The sequence below is a fragment of the Corvus brachyrhynchos genome, unplaced genomic scaffold, assembly GCF_000691975.1.
Source record: "Corvus brachyrhynchos isolate BGI_N302 unplaced genomic scaffold, ASM69197v1 scaffold331, whole genome shotgun sequence".
NCBI classification, from domain to species: domain Eukaryota; kingdom Metazoa; phylum Chordata; class Aves; order Passeriformes; family Corvidae; genus Corvus; species Corvus brachyrhynchos.
Window position 1 is genome coordinate 1988896 of NW_008237229.1, and position 26151 is coordinate 2015046.

General features: G+C 37.6%; 1 protein-coding gene across 3 annotated transcripts in view; it reads left to right on the top strand.

Moving 5' to 3' along the window:
* Nucleotides 1-26151, top strand: part of CEP192 (centrosomal protein 192) — a 57073-nt gene that overhangs the window by 754 nt on the left and 30168 nt on the right. Inside the window, exons 2-21 of one of the 3 annotated variants that reach the window (XM_017729473.1) lie at nt 1-43; nt 838-960; nt 2486-2640; nt 4109-4155; nt 5511-5643; nt 6726-6880; nt 7954-8094; nt 8350-8686; nt 9061-9201; nt 11998-12062; nt 12144-12335; nt 13873-13996; nt 14125-14255; nt 15879-16902; nt 17009-17132; nt 18232-18403; nt 19707-20607; nt 21694-21842; nt 23431-23661; nt 25125-25250. The exon at nt 1-43 is cut by the window's left edge and continues 3 nt beyond it. In XM_017729473.1, the coding sequence (XP_017584962.1) occupies nt 1-43; nt 838-960; nt 2486-2640; nt 4109-4155; nt 5511-5643; nt 6726-6880; nt 7954-8094; nt 8350-8686; nt 9061-9201; nt 11998-12062; nt 12144-12335; nt 13873-13996; nt 14125-14255; nt 15879-16902; nt 17009-17132; nt 18232-18403; nt 19707-20607; nt 21694-21842; nt 23431-23661; nt 25125-25250 (4514 nt within the window). Of the gene's footprint in view, nt 44-837; nt 970-2485; nt 2641-4108; nt 4156-5510; nt 5644-6725; nt 6881-7953; nt 8095-8349; nt 8687-9060; nt 9202-11997; nt 12063-12143; nt 12336-13872; nt 13997-14124; nt 14256-15878; nt 16903-17008; nt 17133-18231; nt 18404-19706; nt 20608-21693; nt 21843-23430; nt 23662-25124; nt 25251-26151 lie in introns of those variants that run through there. The other 2 variants (XM_017729474.1, XM_017729475.1) reach the window with 2 other exon arrangements.

The following is a 26151-nucleotide window of genomic DNA, read 5'->3' on the forward strand; positions in this document are numbered from 1 at the left end:
CGGCCTCCACTGTTGCCCGGAGCCAAGCGGGCGGTGACAACAGGTGAGGGTGTCAGTAAGTGCCACTCAGTAATATAAAAAAAACAGTTGAAGCATTTAACTCTGGAGAGTAAAAATTAATTTCACAGATTTCTTGGTCGGTGATAAAACTATTTACCAATCAGTATGTCAGTAATCAGCAACCACAGGTTTGTCTGTATTACCAGTGAAAAATCTGCATTTAATTTGTAACAAGTAAAATACTTAACATTTACAAAAATTGCCCTTTAAGAGTAATTTAATTTTTAGACTGGTAACAGTCAAGTTTCTTTTAACTCAGCTCTTCAGCTTAGTATACTCAAGTTTAAAGTTAGTAGAGGATAATATGTTTTTTACGCGTGTGTTCTCTTAACTGCTCACTGAATTTACGTGAATCTGCCTCTTTTTAGAATGTGTAAGAGCTAGTGTTATGTATAAGAATTAAAACTTGCTCAGCAAGAAATAGAGCGAAGAGTAACAAGCCTTTGCACTTAACTGCTGTCCTGTTACTTAACAACAAGTAAGGTGAGACTTTAATACCCTGTCTTTCCAGAAGTGTGTGCTCCAGAAGGACACCACTAGCCACTAAAAACTATAACGTGGTATTTCTCTAAGGAGCTACAGAAGACTGGAGAGGATCATTCAGGATACACATGTGTATCTGTAAATACAGATTAGCTAAAAACTGCTAAAATATTGAAATAACTTTCAGGAAACAAGTGGTCATTAATATGTTTTTTTTTCCCCCCAACTGTTTGGAAAACAGGAACAGTGCATTAGAATGACTCTGATGTGTGTTTTTCCTTTCCACATTTACAGGCTTTCTGATGACTGTGCATCCTATTTAGAAGGGAAACATTCACCTCTATCAGGATCTCCTCACAGCAGTCAGTCAGATCCTGAGCCAGTGGAAAGATTTGCCCTCTCCTTTCGTGGTGACATGTAAGTGAGGTAGTTAAAATCTAATTCTGTCCTAAAATGCAAATACCAGTAAGTTAGTATGTAGATTTATATGTACTGTATGGCTAATTACGGGCTACTTCAGAACTGAATTGCGGAGTTGAAAACAGCAGGTAAAACCTACTGGCCTGCAGTAACTGGAGAGCTCAGCTGTGCTTTAGCCTGTTAGCTTACAGTATTTGGCAGCCTGGCAGCTTTTCCTACTAAAACAGCTTCTCCATGGTTTCTGAAGAGGGGTAGTGCCAGGCCTTGTGGAAGCACCCTCTGCAGTGGTGCCACTTAGCCTGTGCAGCCCTACATGGGCAGCATTCTGCTCTTTGATTGACTAATTGGACTTCATGTACATGACAGGAATGAATCTTCAGAAGTAATGTTTTCTAGACTGTGAGGTTTTGTGTTGTAGTCACACAAATTAAAAATGTCCTCAGCATGATTATTTCATTGACTTATCTGAATGTGGCCTGTATTTACCTAGTTCACATAATCTAGAATTAAGCTGATGTTTCTGGTTCATGTCATGTGTGTGAATAGCATTTTGCACTGATTTAAATATGTTTTGGGTAAGTATCAAGCAGTTTGTGTACAGAAAGGAGCAACAATTTCTATTAAATTTGCCTTCCTTGTAGCATCAGTGATTGGTGTTTCTTAGGAAATAGTTAGTGTTAGTGATACACTTGAGAAAGCATTGCTGAGTGGTGGAAGTGTTGGAAGCTGTTGCATAGGTTATTCTAACCAAGGTCAAATTTGTTCCTGTTGTGAGAGAAACTGCAATGTGTGTCTTTCTCACTTTATTGGACATACTCTAGGCAGTATGTCCCTATCAAAACAAAGAATATAAGATTTGAGAGGAAGTCAGTGTCTTGATTGTACTCCAGTACTTAAGAAAAGAAAATACAGAACATGGAATAGTTGTGTTTTAGATTTTCAAATGTAAGTTTCATTTATTTATCTAAAATATCGAAGCAAAAGTATGGAAATTTTAATATCTGGCGTGATTAGCTGATCAGCCTATGTGAAAGTTCTGTAAAACCAGAAGTGAAGGATAACTTTCCTGCATAATTACAAAAGCTGTTACTTAACTATGTGCAATTTCAGCAACTCATGTTCTTTATCATTTGGTCCCTTATCTAGTGTAACAAAAGGTTTGGTGAAATCTTGTCAAGTGTTTGATTTGGTCTCAAGTGGATCATGGAACTCGGCCAGAGTAGATCCTTTTGTCCTTATACTTGTCTCTCTTTTTACGGAAATGAAAGAGGAGCAAATAGGTAGAGAGGCATATGTTGCATGAAATTTCACTATTTGTTTCACAGTTTAGATTGTGAAACTGAAGTCCTTGTAATTTTGATATGTATTCTTTTATTGTAAAATGACAGGTCTCTGGAGTCTATCCTATACTGAAAACAACTGACTGAGACAAAGCAGTTGGAGACTTTTTCAAATCTTTATCTTGAGAGATGATGGTCTGTGTACCTCACTGATTTTTTTATTGAAATAATTCTCTTTCTAGGGAAATGGCTACACAAATTGAAGAGCCTCAGACAGCTTGTGTTAGTTTGAAAGAGACCCACTCAATATACGGAGAGCAAGCTCAGAATATCATTGAGCATTCAAATTGCAGTCAAGGTACCTTACGTGACGTTTTTCCAATTGAGCGCTTGGAAGGTATTAAATTTTGAGAAAAATGGTGTACTTATTTTCAGTGTAATGAGCTTTTTATGCTACAGAAGTCTTCTTTTGACCCTTTCACTGTTTTATGGTGGATCATAAATGAGTTTTGAAAAGTAATCTCTTGGATTTGAGCGAACTGAAAACAGAGAAAGCTGTTGTTGAGTGGTTGACATGTTCTTGGACTTCTCCTCAAAGTACAAAGCTATACAGGAAGTTCGTGAAAATAATGTTTGTTACATAGTACCATAGTTAGAATGCCAGTAGTAATCTGTCTTAGTTCCAGGAACTTTGTGGAAGAAGTGTATGTAACTTGTTCTCTACCCTTTCTGTTTCAGTAGGTGTAAGGCTGCAAGCATCTCTTCTCTTGCCCTATTCCAACTTGTAGTAGATGTCTTTCATTGTCTTTGTAGGAGGTTGTACATGAAAAAATAGTTTTGAATACTTGCTGTGAAAACTATGCTTTTTTTGAAGTATGGATAGAGCAGTGGAAGCAAAATAATATTCCCAAACTTATTTTGAAAGCATGGTGACTGATACGAAGCTTGCCTGAGGTTTTTGCTAATGCCAGTTCTGTGATTAAATTCTACTTGTCCCTTAAAATTCAGTAAATATAGTTAGTAAATATATACTTTTAGACATTATCCTTTTCCAAGCTTTAAGTATTTGTATAGGTTTTTGTGAAGTATTAATAATTTTGACAGATAACATGTTCAATTAAAAAGTACTGTGGCCTGTAATATAAATAGACCCTTATTAAAAAACAAGTTCTAACAGGGAAGTGTTGACTTCAGTCATTTGTTATGGTAGTCTTGAGGAAGTGGCAGTAACTGGCAACAAAATGATGATGCTTTGGAAAGCTGAGACTGCCCAGTGTTTGGACTTGATAATGCCCAATCAGATTTAGTTGCTTGATTTTTAACTTGTTGTTTGGAAATTTTCTTTTATTCTCATCTATTACTTAAGAATTACGAAGCTTTTTTGCTAAAATCTCTATGTGCAAGTCTAAAGTGTTCTCTGTCTTGTGGGACTTGCAACTGAATTGTATGTGGATACAACACATGGACAAGTGGAAGCTGCTTAGAATGATCCATAAAAAGAATTGGTCCAGTAGGTGAAATGCAACAGTGGAACAGAACACTTATCCCTCCTTCTGCTAGTACAAACTGTGGCTCCTTACTTTCTTGCACTGCCTGTGGAAATCCTTAAGGCAGTAAATATCTTTCATCATTTTTAGAGTTCTAGCCCTGATGAAGCCCTGCCATTTTAACAAGATCCTTTAGATCGTTGTCATAAGAACATACAAGGTTTGGTGCTGTGGTAATGTGTATGTTTGGGTTCTTTCTATGGAGTACACCAAGACCTTCCAGAGGCTCTGTTTACTGCCTTAGAGAACAGGTAGCACTTACTATGTTCTCATGTTTTACTACTAAAATACTGCTTACGCCACTTTCTTATGTTTCAGATTTGCCAGCTGGAATATGTTTTCTTCCAGACATTAAGGAGAGCAAGGTAAAAGCTTTTCCAAATACAGTGAAATTAAGTGTTTTCTAATACTAATATTTTAATAGACTTAATTCTGTGAGAGGAGGAGGGAGGGAGTTGAACTATGTTTATTGTCTTATGTATACCTTAAGTTTGTAAAGGTACTGGCATGCCTCGCTTTGCCTCCATTTTGCAGATCACTTAATTAGTACCATGGGAGCATGACTCCGTCTAATCTTTCTCAGTTGTGAAAATTGTTGTTTGCTCCTAGCCTCTAATGTCTTGTAGTTCTATGTCAGTGTAAGGACTTTGCATTTTATCCCAGTTGTAGTCTACCTTAATGAAGTGTCTTTTGAGAAATTTTTTGTAGTGCTTTTGGAAATTGAAGTAGACAACACCAGAGCTAGCAAATAGCTGCAGGTATTGACAGGTGGGGTTGTGCTTCACCTGTTTTTAGAGATGTTAGAGATGTGTTAGAGATGCTGACAGTTTTGGGCGCAGAGATACAATACAGACAGGAATGGGAGATCTCCTGTTCCTTGTGGAAAACATGTATCAGGTTGCAGCCAAATGCTGTCCAATACATATTCCTTAATGTGTCAACTAGTATTTTGATTTAGTTTTCTGTCATTTGATTTTTGTAGGGGCCACAGTGCTCAGTGAGTTGCAGTTGAATGCTTGCAGGCTGCCTTCCGAAAACCATAATTAATTTTCCTTTCAAATTCTTTACTTTCTGAACTTTGACTTTTTTTGCTTTGTGTCAAACATTATCTGTTCATCACAAAGAATGTGAGACTAAATCTGTACCAGACATTACATCATGCTGTTTTTAAAAATCAGTCAGCTATAGAAAAGATAGAATATTTGCTGTTAGCTAGATTCAGCTGAAATACTACTTTTTGAGTAATTCAGTGTGCTCATTTAGAGAAATTTCCAGCAAAGGTTGGATCTGTGTATACAGTTTCTGAAGAAGCACTGTTTTAACAGCATAGGAAACAATTGAGAGATGTCTTTGTACATTTAAGTTGGGATTGCAGCTCAATGAATGATGGAAGGCAGTTTTTTCAAGTGTAAACTCTTTAACGCAACGTTTCAGTTCTTTATTTTGAAGTCTCTTGACTTTGGTGTCCTTCAGATGCTTTTTTGCTCATCCCCTTTAATGATCCCCGTGTTTCTTGCGTGCATCCATTCTGGAAGCTAGCAGGCAAAGTCCATGGGAATTAGAGTGTCTCCTGGGATAAGTAAAAAAAGTGTGTGCGGAGTTTTGCAATATTATTAACCTCATTGATTGCTTATTATTAACTGAATTCATGAAGTGTCTTTTGACACTTTTGACACTTTTGTAATTTCTAGAAACATTTCTTTATGGGTGCTTTTTGCAGGTTGGTCCATCTGAACCCTCCGAAAAGCTGATAGAAGGTGCTATCTCAAGTGTTCATCTTAGCAATAGTCTTTCAAGTTTTTTGGAGAATGAGAAACTCTCATCTCTTCTAAGCTCAGATGAAGATTCCACTGGTAGGTGTGTTTATAACTCTTGAGTCTGAGTCTGTAATTCTGACTCAATGTTATTGCATACTTGAGAAGAAAGATTCTGTTTTACTGAAGTATTTCATATTGGACTGTGCTTGATAAAAAAAGTAGTATAACAATATTAAAGAAAGCTGTTCTTTGGAAAACCGACTTTTTAAATAGTAACAGGAGTAGGCAGCTATTGAATTTGTCAGAGAAGGTCACATTTGGAATTTTAATCTAAAAAATTAAACAACAGTCCTCAGTTACTGTGAATCAAAGATACAGGTGGCAGCGTGGGCATTGATTTAATGAAGTGGTAACTCCAGCTACATTTTCAGTTTAGATTAGTAGAGATAAAATTCTGTGGTGAAGAGCACACCACATGCAGTTAAAAAGGACTTTTGCTTGAGTTTTGAGTTCAGCTCTCGTTAGGTACTGCATGTGTGGGGTGACATCCAAGTTGGAAGTCTAGTTTACCTGCAGGCATAAAAGTGAGAGCTTGAGTTCTGTATCACTAAGCAAGAGTTTTGAACTTTTTGTGCCCTTCCAGTGGCTGCTGCAGAAGGGCAAACATGCTCTTCTTCATTAATGCAGCTGACTTTGCCCATGACATGAAGGATGACAGGGCATGTTAGATGTGTCTATGAGGAAGGCAGAGTGATCAATAGGTTTACTGTTGTGAGATCAAGTAGCCTTGCAGTCAAGTAGAGCTGTGCATTTCTCCCATGGCATCTACTTAATGTCATGACTGTCTTTTGAAGTTTTGTTCTTTCTTGTTGCATAACTTCACTTGAGTGTTAAGCATATAAGAATTATGTTAATAGTTTGCTGAGTAAAATTACTATTGTTTCTTTTTTCACTCAAGAGGATGAAGTTACTTTTAATTGCCCTCCTGAGGAGTTGGTAGCTGTTAGCTGGAAATACTTGCCTACTGAGGGTTCCAGTACTGGTAAAGCTAACTGGTCTTTTTATTTTTATCATGCAATTTAGTATTTAGTGTAAATTATGGAGTTGTTTTGATAGTATGTCAGGTGATATAAAATGTCAGTTAAAAGTGAAAAGGAGGTTTTCTTCTCTTTCCGTAGATGATGATATTGATGATGAAGAATTCTTGGATAACCAACTAGAAGCGTATTTTGAGCAGCTGATACAACCAGAAATTATAAGAGGAGACACCAACTTGCAGAAACTCTCAGAATGCTCTGCAGCACTGAAGCTTTCTGAAGATGGCTTACTGCAAGTAGGTTTAAAGTTCAAAGCTCAGCATGCCCAATGGCTTTTAAACATATTAAATGAAGTTTCAGTGGTTATATTAATTAGGTTCTTAAACAGAATTAGTTTTAACTGGGTTTTTTTTGTTTTATTTTTTTGTTTCTATAGCTATTAAGGCAACATGCTGGCACTTCTCTTTTATCATACAACAAGTTTATAAATAATCTTTTTGATCACTTTTTTTTTTCTATCTTGGATAGCAATGTCCAAGGCATTATTAAGGGTATAGCAACACAGAGACTTTTGTTTCAAGGAGAGTTAATCATTCTCTTAAGTAATTGGTAAGTGTGTGGAAGTTAAATGTAGGGCAGCAACAGGCTGGCTTGTGGTTTGCCTTTCAGCAACAGTTAGCTCCATTCCAAACAGGTTGCCAGGGATTAAATGCCTTTCCATTTTCTTGGCTTTGCAACAATGGATGTGATCCTAGCAGTCTCATGCTTGACCAGAGTGGAAAAGTGTGATTGATTTAAACGGTTAAACCACAGCTTCTGAAATTTCAGAAATTTCCCAACTGACATCAGAGTTTCCAAGCTGTGTGGGAAGTGATGTTAACCCTGTACAAGTACAGTACAGTCTGGATAGGCTACAGTACATGAAGGAAGGGATAAGTGGTTTTAGGAGTGAGAATAACAGAGCTCTGCTCTCTGATCTCAGGTCTTCTCTATTTGTGAAAGAAGTCCCTGCTTCACTGCCTTGTAGATATACAGTAGGGTAGATACAAATGGCTCTGAGTCTGATTTGAACCCATGTTAAAGGGAATGAGAGGATGTAGTAGGAATAAGAAAAGATCCTCCCATCTTCTTGCTGTGTATGCTCTTGTAGGCACATGCATGGATTGGCATAGCCAGGAACTACTGTCCTTGGTGGTAGAGGCAAACTAGAGGTGCTGGCTATGGCAGTGTTGTACGAGTGAACAAAGTATTGTTAGTCTCTTCTCTACTAGAGAATTTTTTAACTAAAACACCCTGTAGTGTTACTTCTTTTTTCCTTTTGTATGCATATTCTAGTGGAACCTAAATATTTTATATTTTTTATTTAAAGGAGAACTTTCAGGATTCTGCCAGTTACAGGGCTGTGGCTGGAATAGACTCTGGAAATGCTAGTGATGAAGATTCACAAAATGAAGGGATAACTGGATATCCTGTGAAAAGAGAAGTGCTGCCCAGAGCAGTACAGCAAATGGTATGAAATTGCCATTTAAATTCCTATTAATCATGTAGAGTAAGACTGTAGTAGAAGATGGCAGTGTGTTTGAAAACTTGTTAGATCTTCAGCTAACCACCCAACCTTTCTTTACAAAAAATTAATAATACCACTTTGATTTTAGGCATGTTTTTCAAACATAGTGGACTCGGACTGTTTTGTATCTAGAACTTTTAGTACATGCAGTTAATAACTGTGCTTCTGACACTTTTCAAATGATTGTTGTTTTCGAAGAATTCCATGACTGCTGGGGATGTGGTGGATTCCTGTGCAGCTGCTGAGTTGCGATTAGATTCCCTGTATCTCCAGTTCATAGACAGCTGTAAAGCTGATGTCTCAGAAGTCCTTCCAAAGCAAGAAGTAGAGTCCTCAGTCTGTCAGGCTGCTTCTTCTAATGCAGAAGAGCTACCCACAGCAAGAGGATTTTTGAGACGTGACACCACTCCTGAAGTTCTTAGTGCAAATGTACCTCAGACAGATGCAACTGAATGTAAAGTTGGTCTTCCTGATACTTACCTGTCTCCAGCTGGGGATAGCTGTGAGAACTTAAGTTTAGCTACCACGGACAAAGGTAGGATGTTTTACATACAAGCTGTCTTTACATTAAACCTATGCATTTGTGACTGTATTCTATTGCATGGAAAAAGAAATAAAATTGTAAGCTAGGCATTTTTACTTAGTTGTAGGATTTGGTAATAAAAACCAATGTAGCATGAATTAATTCTGACTTGCTTTTGTTTTAAGAAACAGTGATTGTTGTATGTTGCGCTTAACTGTTACTTACTTGCTGATGAAATGAATTTAAGCTTGCAGTTGCAGCAACTTGAGCTCTGTTTTTTGAACTTGTTGCAGACTTCTGGCAAGGGAACTTAATCCAAAATTAAGACATTTTGCCATGTTCCTTTTTATTTTAATCCATAATGTAGCATTTGCTGTATCTTTCAGGTGATTTACCACACAGCATTGTCTATCAAAATGAGGAGGGCAAATGGGTGACTGATCTTGCATATTATACTGCATTTGATGAAGAACAAGATTTAAATATGTCTGAATATGATAAACTAAATGAGGAGTTCATTACTGGCTGTATGTAATTTTCTTCTTTTTTAGTTAACTCTTGTTGTCTGTAATAATGTTAAGTAAACTTTCTTCCTTTTTTTTTGTTTCACTTCAACAAAGCAGTATTTGGTGTGGCAAAGCCTCTAGGTTTTAGATACTGCAAATTATTTGAAAGCTGATGTTGCTAGTGGTCTGTAGTGATACCATTATTTGTAGTTCATAGCTTCTTTCTGTGTTTCCTGCTCTTCCCATGAAGCATGCTTTAAAACAAAAGAAAAAGCATTCTAACGTTTGCCATTGGTACCTATTGTATGAGCTAAAGCAACTCCTCTCACTTCCACAGTTTTTCCTTTGGACTTAAATTATTGTTATCCTTTCTTGCAAGAAAAGAAGAGGAGTAGTTTTGTATGGCATAATGCTTATAAGACAGGAAATAATTATAAATGAGGAATTACTACAAAATCAACTAGAATGTGAATACAGTGTCAAAATTTCAGAGACTTGAAAGTGTTGAATTGGCTAGCTGCTGGTTTTTTTGTGAAGTCCCTTAGGAATGTCTTGATGCTGAAAAATGGTACTGGTACTGAAAAATGTTGGAGCTTATTGAGGGACTTTATGGATGCTAAAAAAGTTAGCAGAGAAATTTTCCACCTTTTACAGTCTTCTGTGAAAGTCTCTGTTCTCACGCAAACTAAGCTCAGAGACGGTTTGCTCTTTTGTAAACTATTTGCAGGTGCAGGGTGTTGTGAGAGTGCGGTGGGTATTGTTTTGGTTCACTGAAGAAAATACTTTGAAATAGGCATCGTAGCATTCAGCCAGTCATTCTGGGAGGTGTATGGTCAAGCACCCAATAATGTCATTTCTCTACTGTGAATCAAGTTATATAAACGAGGTGGTAGTTAATTAAATAATGCCATTTATCCTGAAATTCCATGTTGTGATTCTTGCCGTCCCTGGGGGCAACAGCGACATTTATGGGACTCTCATCTTCCCTTGAATTCCAGGCTTTTTGAACCTCTGTTTACGTAAAAAGTTGGTTTTTATCCTTAAGATATGTCAGACTGATCTTCATGAGAGCCTGTATATTTGTCATACAGGCTTGGATAATACACGTGTAGTCCCATAGACAAGTTGATTCCTTAGCACCAAAATGTCGTCTGCTCATCTGTTTTATAACAGATTCAAGCAATGTGTGCAACAGCATTTCTCCTAATCTATTCTAGTTTTCAAAGCTGCCATGTGGATGGGCTAATGTATTCTCAAAATGTCCATGGTCCACTCAAGGTTCTTCTTTCTTTCAAAGAGAATGTTGTGTAACACTGTTCATTTTGAATGAATGACCAGACAGGGTTGACTGGTTGAAATAATGTTGGTCAACACTGTAGTAGTTTTCTGATGGTCCAAGTAAATATCATCCCATTTGGGAGACACTTCCCCATCTACTATGTCAGTAATGTAGAACTCTTCCATTATTTTTCAAATGCCATTATATTTCAGACACCTTCCTGAATCTCAGACTTGAGTTGTTGAGTGATTAGAATATTTGACTGTTGGAAATTTTTCCAAGGCTACTTAGGTTTTTCCCACCTGATGTGTTTTTAAACACTTCCGCTTTCAAGTCAATGGGCTTACTTACCTCTTTTCATGGTAGATGATAACACACTGACAGGTTCCATGTGGTTGGCATTTTTCTGGCTGCTAGTCTGCTTGTCTGTCTGCAGTGGTGTTTGACAGCTGAAGAAATTGCATTTGTAAGGACAGAAAGGAAATGTTACATCTGATTCTTTGGAGTTTCATTTATGACATGTCTCTCTGTCAGCAAACTGTGCTCACACTGTGTTCTTGTATGGAATAGTGCAGAAGTGCTCAACTGACAGTGTTGGGTGCTTCAGAAAGTCTGTGGAGGCTGTAGGGCTCATATAGAAGAGATAAAGAACTGCTACTGCCTGAGAATTCAACTGGATAGAACAATGTGTCATTGATAGTGCCAGATTGCCTTTAGGAGATGAAGTTGGATTGTTCAATTCTTTCCTCAGAGTATGTATTGTGACTTCCCATGAGTAATTTTATGGACAACAGCTGTATTCACCTTACAAGTTTGCATCCATTCTCGGCTTTTGCCCTGTGCCTCTATGCCTCTGTGTACAAGGCCATGTATTTTTGAAGTTTTGATGAGTTTAATGATACATTTACATTGTAATCAGGTGGTAGAGCAGTACTTCTTGATCAGTTTTTCACATCGTTTTGGTGAAGAGACTTCTAAGAGTTAGTTGTTCTGTAGATGGTAACTGTGAAAATAATACAGGCATTTGAATTCAAAAGTAAGATTGAGTTATTTGGGCTGTTAATTTGCATGGGTTTTTCATGAACTGGTACAAGCCAGTATCTTTCTTTTGCTGCAATTCCAAAGTACCACCTTAATGTAAAAAATTTTCAGCCCCAAATGTAGTAAAGGTTTGATCAGAGTTAGCCATATTGTGCTTGGTTCTAGCTGGTATGGGTATCATAACCTATAAAAAGTTGTAGTTTAGCTTGGGGCTAAGGCTGTTAGAAACTTTCTTTATTTGCCACTAAGTTAGTTAGCTAAATGCTGATTTTACTTTGGCTTCTAAAGAACCCACAAACACTCCTTTAAAACTAATTTCATATAACTTTTCTCACCAAAATGGGATTGAATAATTCCTAGTGTGTCCCAGACTGTCTCAGGTCTAGAATTATATGTGCAATAACTTTCCATCAAATTGAGTTTAATGATGACAAATAGTAATGACAGTACTTAGTAACTTATGCCTTATTTTAATAAATGTTCTCTTTGGTTTTAAGCTGAAGCAGCAGCTATGATTGCACAAGACCAGGAAGAATTTGAGAAAGCACACAGGCTTGTGCAGGTAACTAATGATCTCAATGCAAACAGAATAGTTTTCTAATTAATTTACAAGTTGCAACTTCTGAAATCTCTTTGTTTGCAGGCAGGAAAGGTAGGCAGTCCAAATGCATCTGAATTAGCAAATATTTCATGGAAATCTGCTAATAGCTGCTTTCTGCCGAGAACATCTGATCTTCATAAAGATGCCAGCTATTTACGTTTGTCTTTGGGGGAGTTCTTCGGTCAGAGATCTGAAGCTCTTGGTTGTCTTGGTGGAGGCAGTGATGTGAAGCGGGTATGTATCTAAATGTTAATATTGAAACACAAGGAAAAGGCAAGATAAGCAACAAGTAGCACTAGTTTTGTTATTTTGTAACCAGCTCTGTTTCAGATCTAATTATCTAAGTTGATTTTGGAAGGAAATTCTCTCTGTCTGTGACAGTCGTCTGTTGACTGGTTTCCCGCTGGAATTTCTGATGTGAAGTGCTGGCTGGTGTTACTGATGAGTGTTGATCTTCACCTTTTGGTCAGGAACTAATTATGTGTAGGATTAGAGGGAGAAAAGTACATCATATACAGGAGGCTTGTTGGAGGTCCCAGCAAATTATCCACATAGTTGAGTGAAATGCTGCTCATACAGGGATATTTGAACAGTGAGGGCATCTCTGAATGATTGTTGAGAGTTGATGTGCTATCTGGGCAATGCCCAACTTTAGTAAAAATGTAATCGTCTAGATTCTGACTTACCAACATCTGTATACTTCTTGCATCTGTTGGATACCTGGTGCTTCTCTCATCTGCTGTCAGTAGACAGGATCTCATCTGTGTTTCAGACAAAAAAAAAGGTGGGGAAGTGTATACAATTGGAAGAAGAAGTCACACATGCTTGTGTAATTCATGTGTGTCATGAGGAATTGTTAGAGTTGGCATGTTCTGTCCTAAGCATTCCAAGGCCTAGGAATGTTAAAGACAAGAGCATTCCAAGTGGCAGACCATGCCTCCAGGCAGAGATGATGTGAGCATATGTACTTTATTTCTTTATTTTGAGTAACTGGTAAAGTAAATCGTGTCCTGGTTTCAGTTGGGATAGAGATAGTTTTCTTTGTAGCAGTTGGTACAGTGCTGTGTTTTGGATTTAGTATGAGAATAATGTTGATAACACACTGATGTTTTGGTTGTTGCTAAGTAGTACTTACTCTAAATCAAGGACTTTTGAGAGTCTCATGCTCTGCCAGTGAAGCAGGTGCACAAGAAGCTGGGAGGGCGCATGGCCAGGACAGCTGACCCAAACTGACCAAAGGGGTATTCTGTATCATAGAACGTCCTGCTCAGTCTATGAACTGGGGGGAGTTGGCTGACAGCCATGGATCACTGTTCAGGGACAGACTGGGTATTGGTCTGGGGGCAGGGAGCAATTGTATTGTGAACCAGTTGTTTCTCTTGTGTGTTATTCCCCTCTCCTTCCTTTTCATTACCAGTATTATCATTTATATCTTGTGTCAATTATTAAACTGTTCTTATCTCAACCCACAAGGTTTACCTGTTCTTTCCAATTCTTTCTGTTGGGAGGAGGTGGGGAGTGAGCAAACAGCTGCATGGTGCTTAGTCACTAGCTGGGGTTCAGCCATGCCAGTTGCTAGTTTCTTTTATGTATGTTTGGGAAATGTAGTGTATGTATTTAGATTAGGCATTTGCAATGCTAGGAGGCACATCTCAGTGGTGTGAGAGATATACTGAGCAGGCACTGTGGGCCAAAACTGCTTTGCAAGCCCATTGAACCTATTTGTTAATTATTAAATTTACTCATGCTGTATTCTGGGATTTTTTTATAGCCATCTTTTGGTTACTATATTACATCCCCGAAGAAAAGGCAGCCTGTTGCTTTGCTAAGGCAGTCTGATTCATCAGGAGGTGACATCTGCCAAGAGATTTCACAGTTGTCTGAGGTGTTTTCAGGTAGTTATGGAACAGCTTTTTTTTTCTATGGGGCATTAAGGGAGCATGTGTATCCCAAGAATGCAGGTTTTTAGACAATTTCCTTACTGTAAATAAATTCCATGTTTGTTTGTTTGCTTTTTTCTTAGATGACTTAGAAGCACAAACAAAAGAACATGCAAATTTTACCAGCTCTGAAGATTCAGGGCATAGGGTGGATACTACTGCTGGAATACATGAAAACATTAATACAGAAGCTGCTACCAAAAGTAAAGCAAAGGTATTTCTCTTGTGTTTTTCTTTATGGTGCAACTATGAACTGAAACAAAATTAGAATTACTCCAATAATTATTGTTTCTTTGAATACAGCTAAATTTGGATGTTCGTATCAGCTCACTGCTTTTTATATTGATCATTTGAATCCTAGTAGATGCCCCTGTTTCTTAGTATAGTTTCATTAGAATGGCATGGTGCTGTAGTAAGTCAGATGTTACTATCACTATCTCATTTTCCTTTTTCTTCTAACTTCACTTTTGGAATTGCTCAGTCTGTCAGCCCATAGTTTTTCAGAGACTTGTAGTCTGTTGATGTTCCATGATCAAGTTTCTAAATTCCAATTGTGTCTTCCCCTTCTATTGTTTTAATGAAACAGCTTATCTTTAGCATGGGAATAAAATCTTTTAGTTGATAGAATTTAGGAATATGAACATGGTGCAAGTCTGAGAAAAGGTGTCTTTTCAATTTGGTAGTCCTAGATATCTACCTTCTTTGCCTGAGTGTGTCACCTCCCTAAGCTTGCTGGCAGCACTCCTCCTAATGCAGGCCAGGATGCTGTTGACCTTCTTCACCTGGCTTGTGGTCGACTTCCTGTCTACCAGGACCCTCAAGCCCGTTGCTGCCAAGCTGATTTCCAGCTGGTTGGCCCAGAGCCTGTACGGGAGTCTGGGGTTATTCCTCCTTAAGTGCTGGTCTTAGCATTTCCCTTTGAACTTCTCAGCCCATTTTTCTTTCTTGTTGAGGTCCCTCTGAATGACAGCTGATTCTCCTGGCATATCAGCCATAATTCCCAAATTTGTATGATGATGGGACTTACTGAAGGTGCACTCTGCCCCATCATCCACATCATTAATGAAGTTGTTGAACAGTACTGGCCCCTGTCTTGATCCCCAGGATAGCCTGCCAGTGAGCGACTGGCCTCCTGATGGACTCGGTGCTGCTGAGCTACCCTTTGAGCCTGGCAGTTCAGCTGGTGTTCAGTCTAGTCATGGTGTACTTGTCTGCTCCGTGCTTTGTCTGTCTTCTAATGAGGATGTTGTGAAGTCATGCATGCATAGCTACAGGAGGACAGGTGTTTTCAATTCTTCCTGAGTCTGTGTCCATCTGAGAGAGGCAGAAAGAAACTGGGCTCTGGACATAACTGTCTACCTACTCCATACCCTTTGCTAAGAATAGCCAGTGTGAAAACTAAGGAAGAAATCAGACTTGAGTGATAGAGAAAGCTGTAGGAATAGCTTTGTTTTCTCTCTGTAGAGGCAGATGATTTAAAGTTAATTGGGAAGTTACTGTATATTTGGTCATGGTAACTTCTCTGCTGTTTGTCCTTGATAGGATTTTACTCCCAGTTCTTTCAACTGAACTAAAGCATTTTAGGATTTTAAAAGTTTCACAGGATCTAAGGCTTCCTAGCAGGCAATACTTATCTAATCTAAAAAAGCCTTTGTGGAGTAGACTTAAAAAATCTGGAGAATGAGAATTATGTCTATGGCAGTGTTCCTTCTTGACAGGTGTTTAAAAATGCATGAATGAGGAATGTTAATACGTTGCCATATCCTGAAATGCAAACAAGAAACAAAACATTAAACAAAAATTTCCTTACTGTGGTGCTTAACTCGTTTTGTTGTAGGATGGGATTCATAAAGACAAATTTGAGGATGACTTATCTAATCATTCTGACTCTGTCTTGAGTGTCACCACAATTGCAAATGCTATTGCTAATGCTTCCACCAGTGCTGAACCTTCCCAGCTAGCTGCTATGATGATGGCACTCTCCAATAAAAGTAAAAGAACACGTGTCCTTCCTGGAGTTGTTAAAGAGGCTGAACTCTCTGCTAATGAGGTATTATCCAGCAATGAGGAAAATAGTGCATTTGACATGGAAAAATACCTCAAAAAAACAGATGGGAACAGACATGAAAGTGTATACGAGAGTGTTGTGAAACACGAAGCATCTGTCCAGAACCTTACATCTGATACCTTTTTACTGGGTAAAGATAAACATAAGGATGGTCTTGCAGAAGACTTGATGAATAATCATAGCAAACAGCAAGGAGTAGAGAAGCGCTTGCTGGATTATCTTATTGAAGAAAGTGACAGTCAGAATTTTTCTAGTCTGTCTGGTATTCCCAGCCATGAAGACGTAGTTGCAGATAATGTTCAATATTCAGAAAAGTTGTCAGATTTGGTGAATAGTAAACATTTACAGTCAATGGATGCTGATGTTAGATCAGAGACACTTCATGGAAGTGAGGCCCACACATGTGGAATTCCCTTAGCAGCAGAAATGGAAGTGGCACAGCAAAATCTGCTTGCTTACCAGAACAGCCATCTCACTAGTACACGCTGTATAGGGGAAGACAGAGAAACAGTAGATCAAGCAGCAAATGCTGTTCCTGAACCATGTAATGATTCGGTGGAGGGAGGTGCAGGAAACACTCCATCCCTCAGTGACTTAAAACCTGCCAAGCAATCTAGTAAATATGTCTCAGTAAGTTCTTCAACAGCCAAGCCTATGCAGAAATTGAACAATGATGAGAGGAAGCAAAATGCCAATATAGAGAAGAGAAACAAGGATGCCAGTGCTCCATGTGGTGGGAATGCAAAACATGTAACTTTTGAGAAGCTCTCCCCATCTTCCCAGAACAGTACTGGTAAGTAACCCTATATAAATGCAATTAGTGGTTGAAAAGGCTTTTCTTGACAGTAAACTTGTTTCCTGTCCATAAATACTGTTACTAAATTCTGTTTATTTGCCAGAGCATAAACCCATTCTACCTGAATGTGACTTACCTCTGGAGGATGAGCAGTATAGCTTCAGACCTTCAACTTCACCTCTGATTCATTCTTCTCCTAGTGAGACTTCTGGAACAGCATTTTCAGGGTAAATTTCTTGGTGCAGGTTATAAGAACTAGTGCTTCATAGAATTGTTGAAGGATTATGTTTTAGTTTGAATGTTGACTGTGATCTAGGTTTATAGAAGATCTTTATTAGGCTAAGACTTCATTATATGCTAAGCTGGACATTATATAGATCAATGAAGATATGTTTTTTGAACATCCAAGTATTTCACTCCATTTGGTTCTGTGATATGTATCATTGCTTGTTATGGGAGAGGATGAGTAGAAATATTTGTATTGCTTTTGACTGTTTTGTATTTTGATACATACTTGTGTCCAAGGTTTAAGGTTTTCTTAGCAACTGAAAGAACAATGTTTCTTAAATGAGCTCCCATAACAATGTGTCATAAGATTACAACTAAATTAATTCAATAGTCATAAACATGGCCACTAGCTAATGGTTGTGTGCAGTCTTATAAAAAGATGAGGCACCTGATTTCTCTGAACTTTTAAGTTCATTGTTTGATATTGAACTACAGTTTGTATGTGTTATTAGAATTACAGGCTGTCTGGCATTTCTCAGAAATTAATATGTATGGGAGTAGATGTATTTTCACTGGCATGTTGTACAGATACTGGGATTTCCAGTTAAAATTGTCGGTGATTTTAATTGTTGTCATGTTAGCTTGTCTTGTTGAACAAAGTGGTGAGAGATTCTGTGTTTTCAGGTGTTTGAAATGAAGAGAATCTCAGCAGTGAATAGGAAACTAATATGTGATGCCTGGGAAGTTGAATGATTTCATTTGACTTTTTAATCTCGTTAGATACAAATATATTGATTCACCTCTTTTTCTTTCAATAAGTTGTGTTCTTTCTGTGGCCTTAGCATCTGAGTTCAGTTGTGGAACTCTAATGCTTTACCTATATGGATTTATATAGAATGAAAATGAGTTTTATGTACACCAAAGCCAGAATTTGTAACGGTTGAGAGCTGATTTCTCATTTCTACTGACTGCATTTAACAGAACAGCTAAGTAAGTTGACTTCTAGAATAGTATAGGTAATGTGTAACATTGATTTTCTTGAGGGCAGCATTAAAAATATTTATTTTAATACTGGCATACTTTGAATCTCTTTTTCAGATCTGAAAAGGACTTTACTTGCCCATCACATTGTCAGGAATCTCCTTGCAAAGAGAGTGTACTACCTCAGTCTGTTTACTCGAGTCCAAGCATGAGCAGGTTAACCTATGTCTCTGCACCTGGCAGTACCCATAAAAACACAGCAGTGATACATAATCCAGAGACATACTGGGTAAGAAACACAAAACAGCGTCTCTGCTTTGCTCTAAACCAAAATTTACAGGTCAAAGTACTTCTGAATTAGAAAAGCCTTAAGGGTTTTGAAACAGTTTAGGATATGCTGTGCATAGGGAAAAGGTATTCTGCTTCTTTCCAGCTTCTGAGTTTTTCAGAAACTTGAATTTTGGTATCAACTGTACTAAATGCACACATTCTAATAAATACAAAGATAGTAAAACAATCAAAGAACTAGGAACTTTTGAAAATGTTAGAGTTGATGTATTTTTTTCTTCCATTTTTTTCATAATTTCTCATTAAGTCATTCTGTTCTTGGAATGTGGTGCGGTGTTCCAGTAGTATTTTGCAGGATCTATATCTGCTTTCATTGCACCTGAGGCTCCCTTGCTGTTCAGCTTTAACTGTTAGGAGAATACTTTCCCTGGTTTGTTTTTTTCTGGAGAAATGTTTATAAATACATAATATAGCTTGTACTACTTTTTTCAGGACTGAAACTATAATTTTCTACCTCTGACAGTCATTCTGACGGCTTTTATTGCTTTAGAAAAGAATGTACATTGAGGGTGAAATTTGTGTTCAGACTTGCAATCTTAAGCTGATTAAAATAATTGACAATCTTTATCTGAATTTATGCATTCCTTGGGATCTGGAATTTGTGTTATGTCTCCCCCCTTCCAAAGTGTGTTTAATTGTGGATGGAACTTAAAAACAGGCAGACAAAACCTGAAGAACCTTTCTTACTTACATGCATGTCTGTGTAAATATGAGTGCTCATTCCAGCTACACCATACCTGTCAAAATGGCAGGTCTCTGGGCTTGAACGATTTCTTTGTGTGAGTGCACAAAGAAAATGTTTGTGTCAATGCATTTTCATGCATCTTGAATCCTTTTTGGTTGGTGATTTGGTTCAAGGCCATTCAGTTATTATTTTTTTTTAAATCTTGTACGTATGTCTGGTGTGTTATCAATGTTGTTTGGAATACAAATCTAAAAATACAGCACCACAGAGACTGCTGTGAAGAAAATCCACTCTTATCTCGGCCAGACCCAGTACAATGTGTCTTTAGGATATTAGACAGGTTGAAGTTGCAGGTTTTTCCTTTTTCATTGTGAAGAGCCACAGTTACAGAAGTAAAACTTCAGACAAGACAAACTTGATTATTTATATGGGATGGCAATACCAGTAAGGATCAGACAGGAAAGTTTTCTGAACAGGCAGTACCAGCATTAAGGTCTGTCTTACATGCCCTATTGCTTTTCTAAAATACGTAATACTGCATGTTATATTTGTTTACTAGGACGAAAATGCTGGTGAACTGAGCACAACAATAATTCAGGCCAGCCCAACTCCTCCTCAGGAACATACAAAGGAAAATCTAGAAGACCACTCATGTCAAAGAAATAGAAGAGAAGCAGTACTTAGTATTGACCAGAAACGAGAAGAAAATGAACTTGCTGGTCTTCAAAGAAAACTTGGTAATGTACTGGACCGAGAGCTGGCCAAAGAAGGTTTTCTGAAGAATGAAAAGCAGCTTCCATCTGTTTCGTCAAATATACCAGCAAATCAGGAAGAGCTAGATCATGTTAAATCTGCTTTACCAAGTAAACTCTGCACCTTTCAACCACTTTCTGTCAACGTTGATGCACAAGAAGCGTGTCAGGATCAAACAGTCAAAGCACAGAGACAAGGATTACCATCTCTGAATATATTACCTCTTTATTCTGGGTTAAACACCTGTTTAACATGCAATCAAAACTCATCTGGTGAACAGTATGTTCCTATATCAACTGTTAAATCCCATGTCACTACCTCTGAGAGTCAAGCAATTTCTTCTTCTGTTCCCACCTTGCTTACAGGGCATTCTCTGGCAACAACTCCATTTGCACAGCAGCATCTGGGAACTATACAACCTACAGGAAATGCAGTTCTGTCTCAGTTTCATGGCTGCAGCTCTGCAGGGTTTGGCCTTCCAGCAGGGCTTCCTTGTTCTGGTGTCCCAGCAGGATATGTTGAGAATCCACTTATGTTAGGAATTCCTTTAGGTCCAAATATTCGTCCTGGCTCTTTGGGCGCAGTTTCACTTTATAATCCACACCCTACTTCATGGAATAGTAATATCTTAAATATGAAACCATGTACTCGGCAACCTCTTGGAGTTGGCAGAAGTGAGTGGGAGTTGTCAAAGTCACCTGGTATAGGTAAGTGTGTTTTTTACAGTGTTTTTGAAGTACAGCTGTGGACAGGAATGGTGATAGTCATGTTGCTTATGTTATAGTAAATAAAATTAAGATGGTACTAAATGTAACTGCAATTACTGTTTATGCAAACTCTATTACTAGTTCATCTTGTTTAAAGATGTTCTCTGAATTCAGTGTCTATTCTTATAGCTCCCCTAATGGTCTTAAAAAACCATTTCTCATACTTTGGAAGAATTTCAGCAGTCTTCAATATCAGCTTCAGTTCAAACTAGGCAAGACAAGTCATGCTCTTGAAATTCCATTGTATTTTATCTGGAAAGTAGAGGACATTTCTATTTCCAGCCTAATTTGGTATTAGCAGCCAGTGAAGGCCAAAACTCCTAAGAATGCACGTGGAGGGCTCAAACTATTTGCTGGTTATCAAGGGAAGGACAGGCTGCCAAGTGTCTTCTGTCCCTTCTGCTAATACTCTGTATCTAGACTTAGCTCTAAATGTAAGCAACACAAATTACTATTTAATTTTAAAAAGTTCTTTTAACCTATAATCTTGTAAGTTGTTTTTTGCTATACTTTTTTTTCTGGCTAATTCTTTCAGTCTAAATGACAAGCTTAGAGGGGTTGAAGATTTGAATCTGCGACAGTTTAGAGCTTGTTTATTGATTGTTCCAAATCATTGATCTTGTTAGTGCATTTTAAAATAGTGAAATACTCCTTGCTGATTTTTATACTAACAGGATGTTGTATTACTAATGTTCAAATTTTCTGAGTTGGGCTAGTACTGATTAAATTGTGACCACTGAGTGTTTTATGTGTTTTATGTTTTATATACTTTGTGGGTCTGCATGGAATATGCCATTTCCATAAGTATGTGTTTTTGTGACAGTAGAACTTAAAGATGCACATTAGAAGTGATTGAAATTTCGAATTTCATGCTTGTGGAAAACATTCTTATGAGAACTGTAGGAGTCAAACGTTTCCTTGCCGTAATGAAGCATTTGTCAGATGAGTTCATAAACTTGGTAGCAGCCTGAGTTCTGATTTGCTTCTGAGTACTTGTAACTAACAGGAGCATATTTTCTTCCAAAGGGCATATAAAAGTACCAGAAGAACTGAAGTTCCCTAATGCCTGTTGTGTGGGAATTGCATCACAGACGGTTCTTAGCATTTATAATCCAACTGATCGGTGGTTGCAGGTCAGCATTGGAATACTCAGTGTTTCAATTAATGGGGAAAAGGTAAGAGGCTTTTTTTAAATAAAGCTGAATAATACTGTAATCTTACCAGGTATCATATGTAAAATTATGCCCCTCTCTACAGATTTGTAATTTTTTCCCTGTTTTGTAGTTAATATGCACAAACCAATGCTACTGTCTTTAGCCAGGCCACCTGGCTTCCTCCAACAAGTAGACTGTGTGAGGTAAATGCCACACGAAGCGATTGATCTGTAGAATTGTATTGTGTGCATGAAGTGTGGAAGGTTTGAGTTTATGGGTTATTCATTCCACCTTTGTGTATGCAAGAAAAGTCAGTCCTAGGCCAGAAGACATCCATGCTGAGCACTGTTATTGCTAAAACATTTTTGGCAGTTTGTGCCTGTTTTTCTTGAAATCAGGAGGTCTTGAGGGATGGAGAATGAGAAGTATTTGGAGAAGGCTTCAAGCTAGATGGATTGTTCTGTGGGTTGCAGCAGGTAGCTTGTAGGCCGTAAATTGGCTGTCTTGCACTTCAATTTTGTTAAATTCTATATACTTCTGTTATCATGGTAACATGATACTTGAAAACATGAGAATAAGTTAGATTCAAGGTCCATCAAAATGATTTTTTTTTATTGATGAATACACTTAGTAGAGAAGAATATAACAACAGAACAGGATACTCCGAGCTTCTGGCAGCTTTGTACTTGGTAACTTTTGTGTTAGATGTTATTTCTGTTCTTATTAGTTTTTTATAGACTGCTCTTTATCTAGCTAATCGGTTGAAATTATGTAGTGTTGTCCACAGTTCCGTTCAGTTGTAGATTGTATTAAGTATTGCTTTTTTCTTTTTTAAATATGGTTCTTGCTGTTTTTATTTGGTCCATATTACTGAGGAATAGCAGACAATGATTCACTTTAAATATTGCAGCTTGTAAGTCTTAGAAATCCTGATCACATCCCTCCTTAGGTATATTTTTCCAGCAGATGTAGCACATGTCTTTCCAGGAGTATGATTTCTGGTTTTGATCTTGTTTTCTCAGAATGTTTCCTTTTTAAAGAACATCAAGCCACAATTCTGTGTGTTCATGTATGTGTGTATACATATATATATGATGTGTGTGTGTATATGAGAATAATGATTTCTTCCATAATTTTCTAATCAGTGTCATGGTGCTTTTATGTAGCTCCTGTAGCCAGCAATTCTGTTGTATCGAGAGGTGATTTTTTAAATGAAATTGCTTTACAGTTATTTCCATGTGTATGCATTTGTTTGCACAGTGTGATTAAAACTAATTTTATTCGGTCAGCTCTTAGATACGCTGTTGTTCTTTCTTGAAAGTCAGGGTTTTACTTATTAATTAATTTTCCCAGTGTCAATCTTCCACTAGATGGTAGAAAGAAACCTCAGCAATTTTCAGGCTGACTTCTCTGTTTAAATTAAAAGAAAAGGCTCGCAGTTGAGCGGGATGGAAATAGGCCATGGATATGAAGATGCATTAATTAAATAGAGGAAAAATATATACAAAACTTCTGTGTTAAGCAGTGGTGCTGGATAAATGTGGTATTTGAAAAGGAAATGTCTTCTGGTAAAAGGCCTGTTGAAAATGACAGGTATTTTGTTTTTCAGGTGGATCCTATGAAATATCAATGTCTGGTTTTCAAGAACAAAACCATTGTAGGATCCTACTCGACCAACGACCTGAAAATACTCTTCTTACCTTCCCATTCGGGGATCTTCCAGTGTATCCTCAATGTTTCATCTTGGCCAGTTGCTGCAGATGCTGAGACAATCGTTCAGTCAGAAGCTTTGGCAAGCAGGGTAGTTCTGACAGCAGTTGCTGAAAACCCCAATTTAGAAGTAAGTAGCTGCTTATTGTGGGTCTTTTGTTGTTGTTACAATATTATGAATAATTTAATGACACTGGAAGATAATAGGATTGCAAAGTTGTTCCTCTGAGAAACCTGGAATTTCATATGTTTTAAGTGGGAATATAAGAAAAACTTTGAGAAGCTTATTGCTGTTTGGGGAGTTCCATTTGTGGAAAAGCACCTAGCTGGAAATGAAGGATTCTGTGTGGAAAGAATAAGTTAAAATGCATTACTTCTTCATTGTTGAAAGACTGGATGAGACCTTAAATGTCTAATGCTTTCTAGGTGTCTGCTGTGTTGGATTGGGCATTAAGTGTAACAAAAAGCATTTGTTTCCAATTGTAAGGATTGTGGTTTTTTTTTTTTACATCAAGTAGACTTTGTCTTGGTTTCTTACTACCTCTAGGTTGTTTATGATTGTAGAGAATATTTTCTTATTTTCGACTAATTAAAAATTAAATATAAGTGGATGTGTAAAATGCTTTTGTCTTGTGACTTTTCATGAAGAACAACCAGGTGGGAGGCAGTGTGACATTAAGAATTAAATCTGGCCTCATGTAGTCCTAGATTTAAGAGTATGGACAGGTAGAAAAAGGCTTGATGATACTTTTGGAGGTGCCTGAACAGATTACATGGTAGTTTGTGACATCATTGATAAAAGTAAAATTCTCAATCATCAGCCACAGCTAATATTTTTTTTTTTCATTTAAGGTGGTCTTTTAACTTGCTTTGGGCTAAGTATGTGTTTTGAAGTAATGAATGCACATGAATGAATATAATTTTTAATGCTTCTTCCATAATTTTTCTTTCTTTTTAATGCATTTTTTATTCTTTTACATGTAGTCCATTCTCCATGTTCTTCATAGTATATAGTTCAAACTTGTGTCATATTCAAACTAAAATTAAACCCTATGCTAAATCTCTGCATGTCTTGTTATATTCTTGAGATTGGAAAAAGTACCAAATAAAAGCTGTATTTTGCTGCAGATCATGACACTTAAATGTTTTTAATTTTTTAATTTAAATTTTTTAGCAAAAATTAACAGCCCCTTAGTTATTTTCTCAACTTTTAACTTGCTAAAATGACTTTTTAACTATCCAAAACTGACATTTCTTACTTGCTAGCAATAATCATGGTTTACACTTACTTTTAATTTGAATTATCCAAAATAATTGGATTGTGTGCTGGATTGTGGTGGATAAACACTGTGCTAAGATTGGCTTCATTGATTGAGGCAAAATGCATGGGAGATAGCCAACTGGCTGTAACCCCTTCTAATATCAAAGAAAACATGATTCTAGACTCCTCCTACCCCTGGTAGGAGGTTTGTATTATATGTGGATATAGCATTAAGAGGATGGAATAGGTGAATAACATCCTTTCTTTGCATTTGTAGGGTAGTGTTTTGAAGGTTTTCCTTTCTTCTAAGTTCTGCTTTGCCTTAAAACCAGGTGGAAACCGGAAAAGGAGATTGCCTGGATTTTGGTGACTTGACTTCTGGCAGTTGGAAGGCTCTTCCCCTAAAACTTATCAACAAAACCCATGCTTTTGTGCCAATTAGACTTATTATTAATGCAGTAAGTACAGTAAACTTCCTGTATGTGAGAGTTAACATCTTGTGATACTGAATTTTAATACCCAAATACTTTATGTTACATGTCATTGAGAAATATATCTTGGACAGTAGCTGTAAGGTTCCCAAGAACTCTTTTGTTAGTCAGGAAATAAATAGTTTTTGCAGGGTGGTAATCTGAGTCTGCTGTAATGGTACCGACAAAAATGCTTCTGGGATAGGTGCGGTGTTTTGTTTCATATCTGTTGGTTACTTTTTATAGCTTAGCCATGGGATTCCAGCTCTGATGCTTGCTTTGATAGCACAGGGCAGCAAATAGGATAAAAGGTTGTTTTGCCTAAACCTTCCTCTGAGAAGCTGGAGAAGCTGGAAGCTTCCCTCTTCTTTCTGAGAAGCTGGAGACATATTCCACTATTCAAATGGAACAGCTGACTGTTCACACAAGCAGCCAAGCTTGCTACTAGCAAGTTTAACATATTCCTTCCTCCTCTGCAGGAGCAAGAACAGGACTCTTCTCTCTATATGCTTTGCCTCACACTATATAATAGCCTGTCTGAGAGGCTACAGTGTTGTCCTCTCTGCATCTCTGGCAATGCAGTTTCAGGTTTTTGGCTAGGCTGGGCTGACTGCTGATTTGTGCTGTGGGAAGAGCTGGCCTGGTTTCCTTATACAGGGGAACAAGAAAGGACTGGCCTTATGTTAAGGTGGATTAGGTTATGTTGAGGACTAGTAATGTTTGGTCTTGAACAGCCAAACTTCTTGAAGGCTTAAGCTAACCAGACTCTGCTTATCCCCTTTTGCTACAAAAGGTTTTCCTATTGTTTTTGGAGGGTTTGCTGGACTATCATATACTTACCAAAACTATAGGCTAATTCTTGATTATTTTTTTCCAAACTACTTGGATC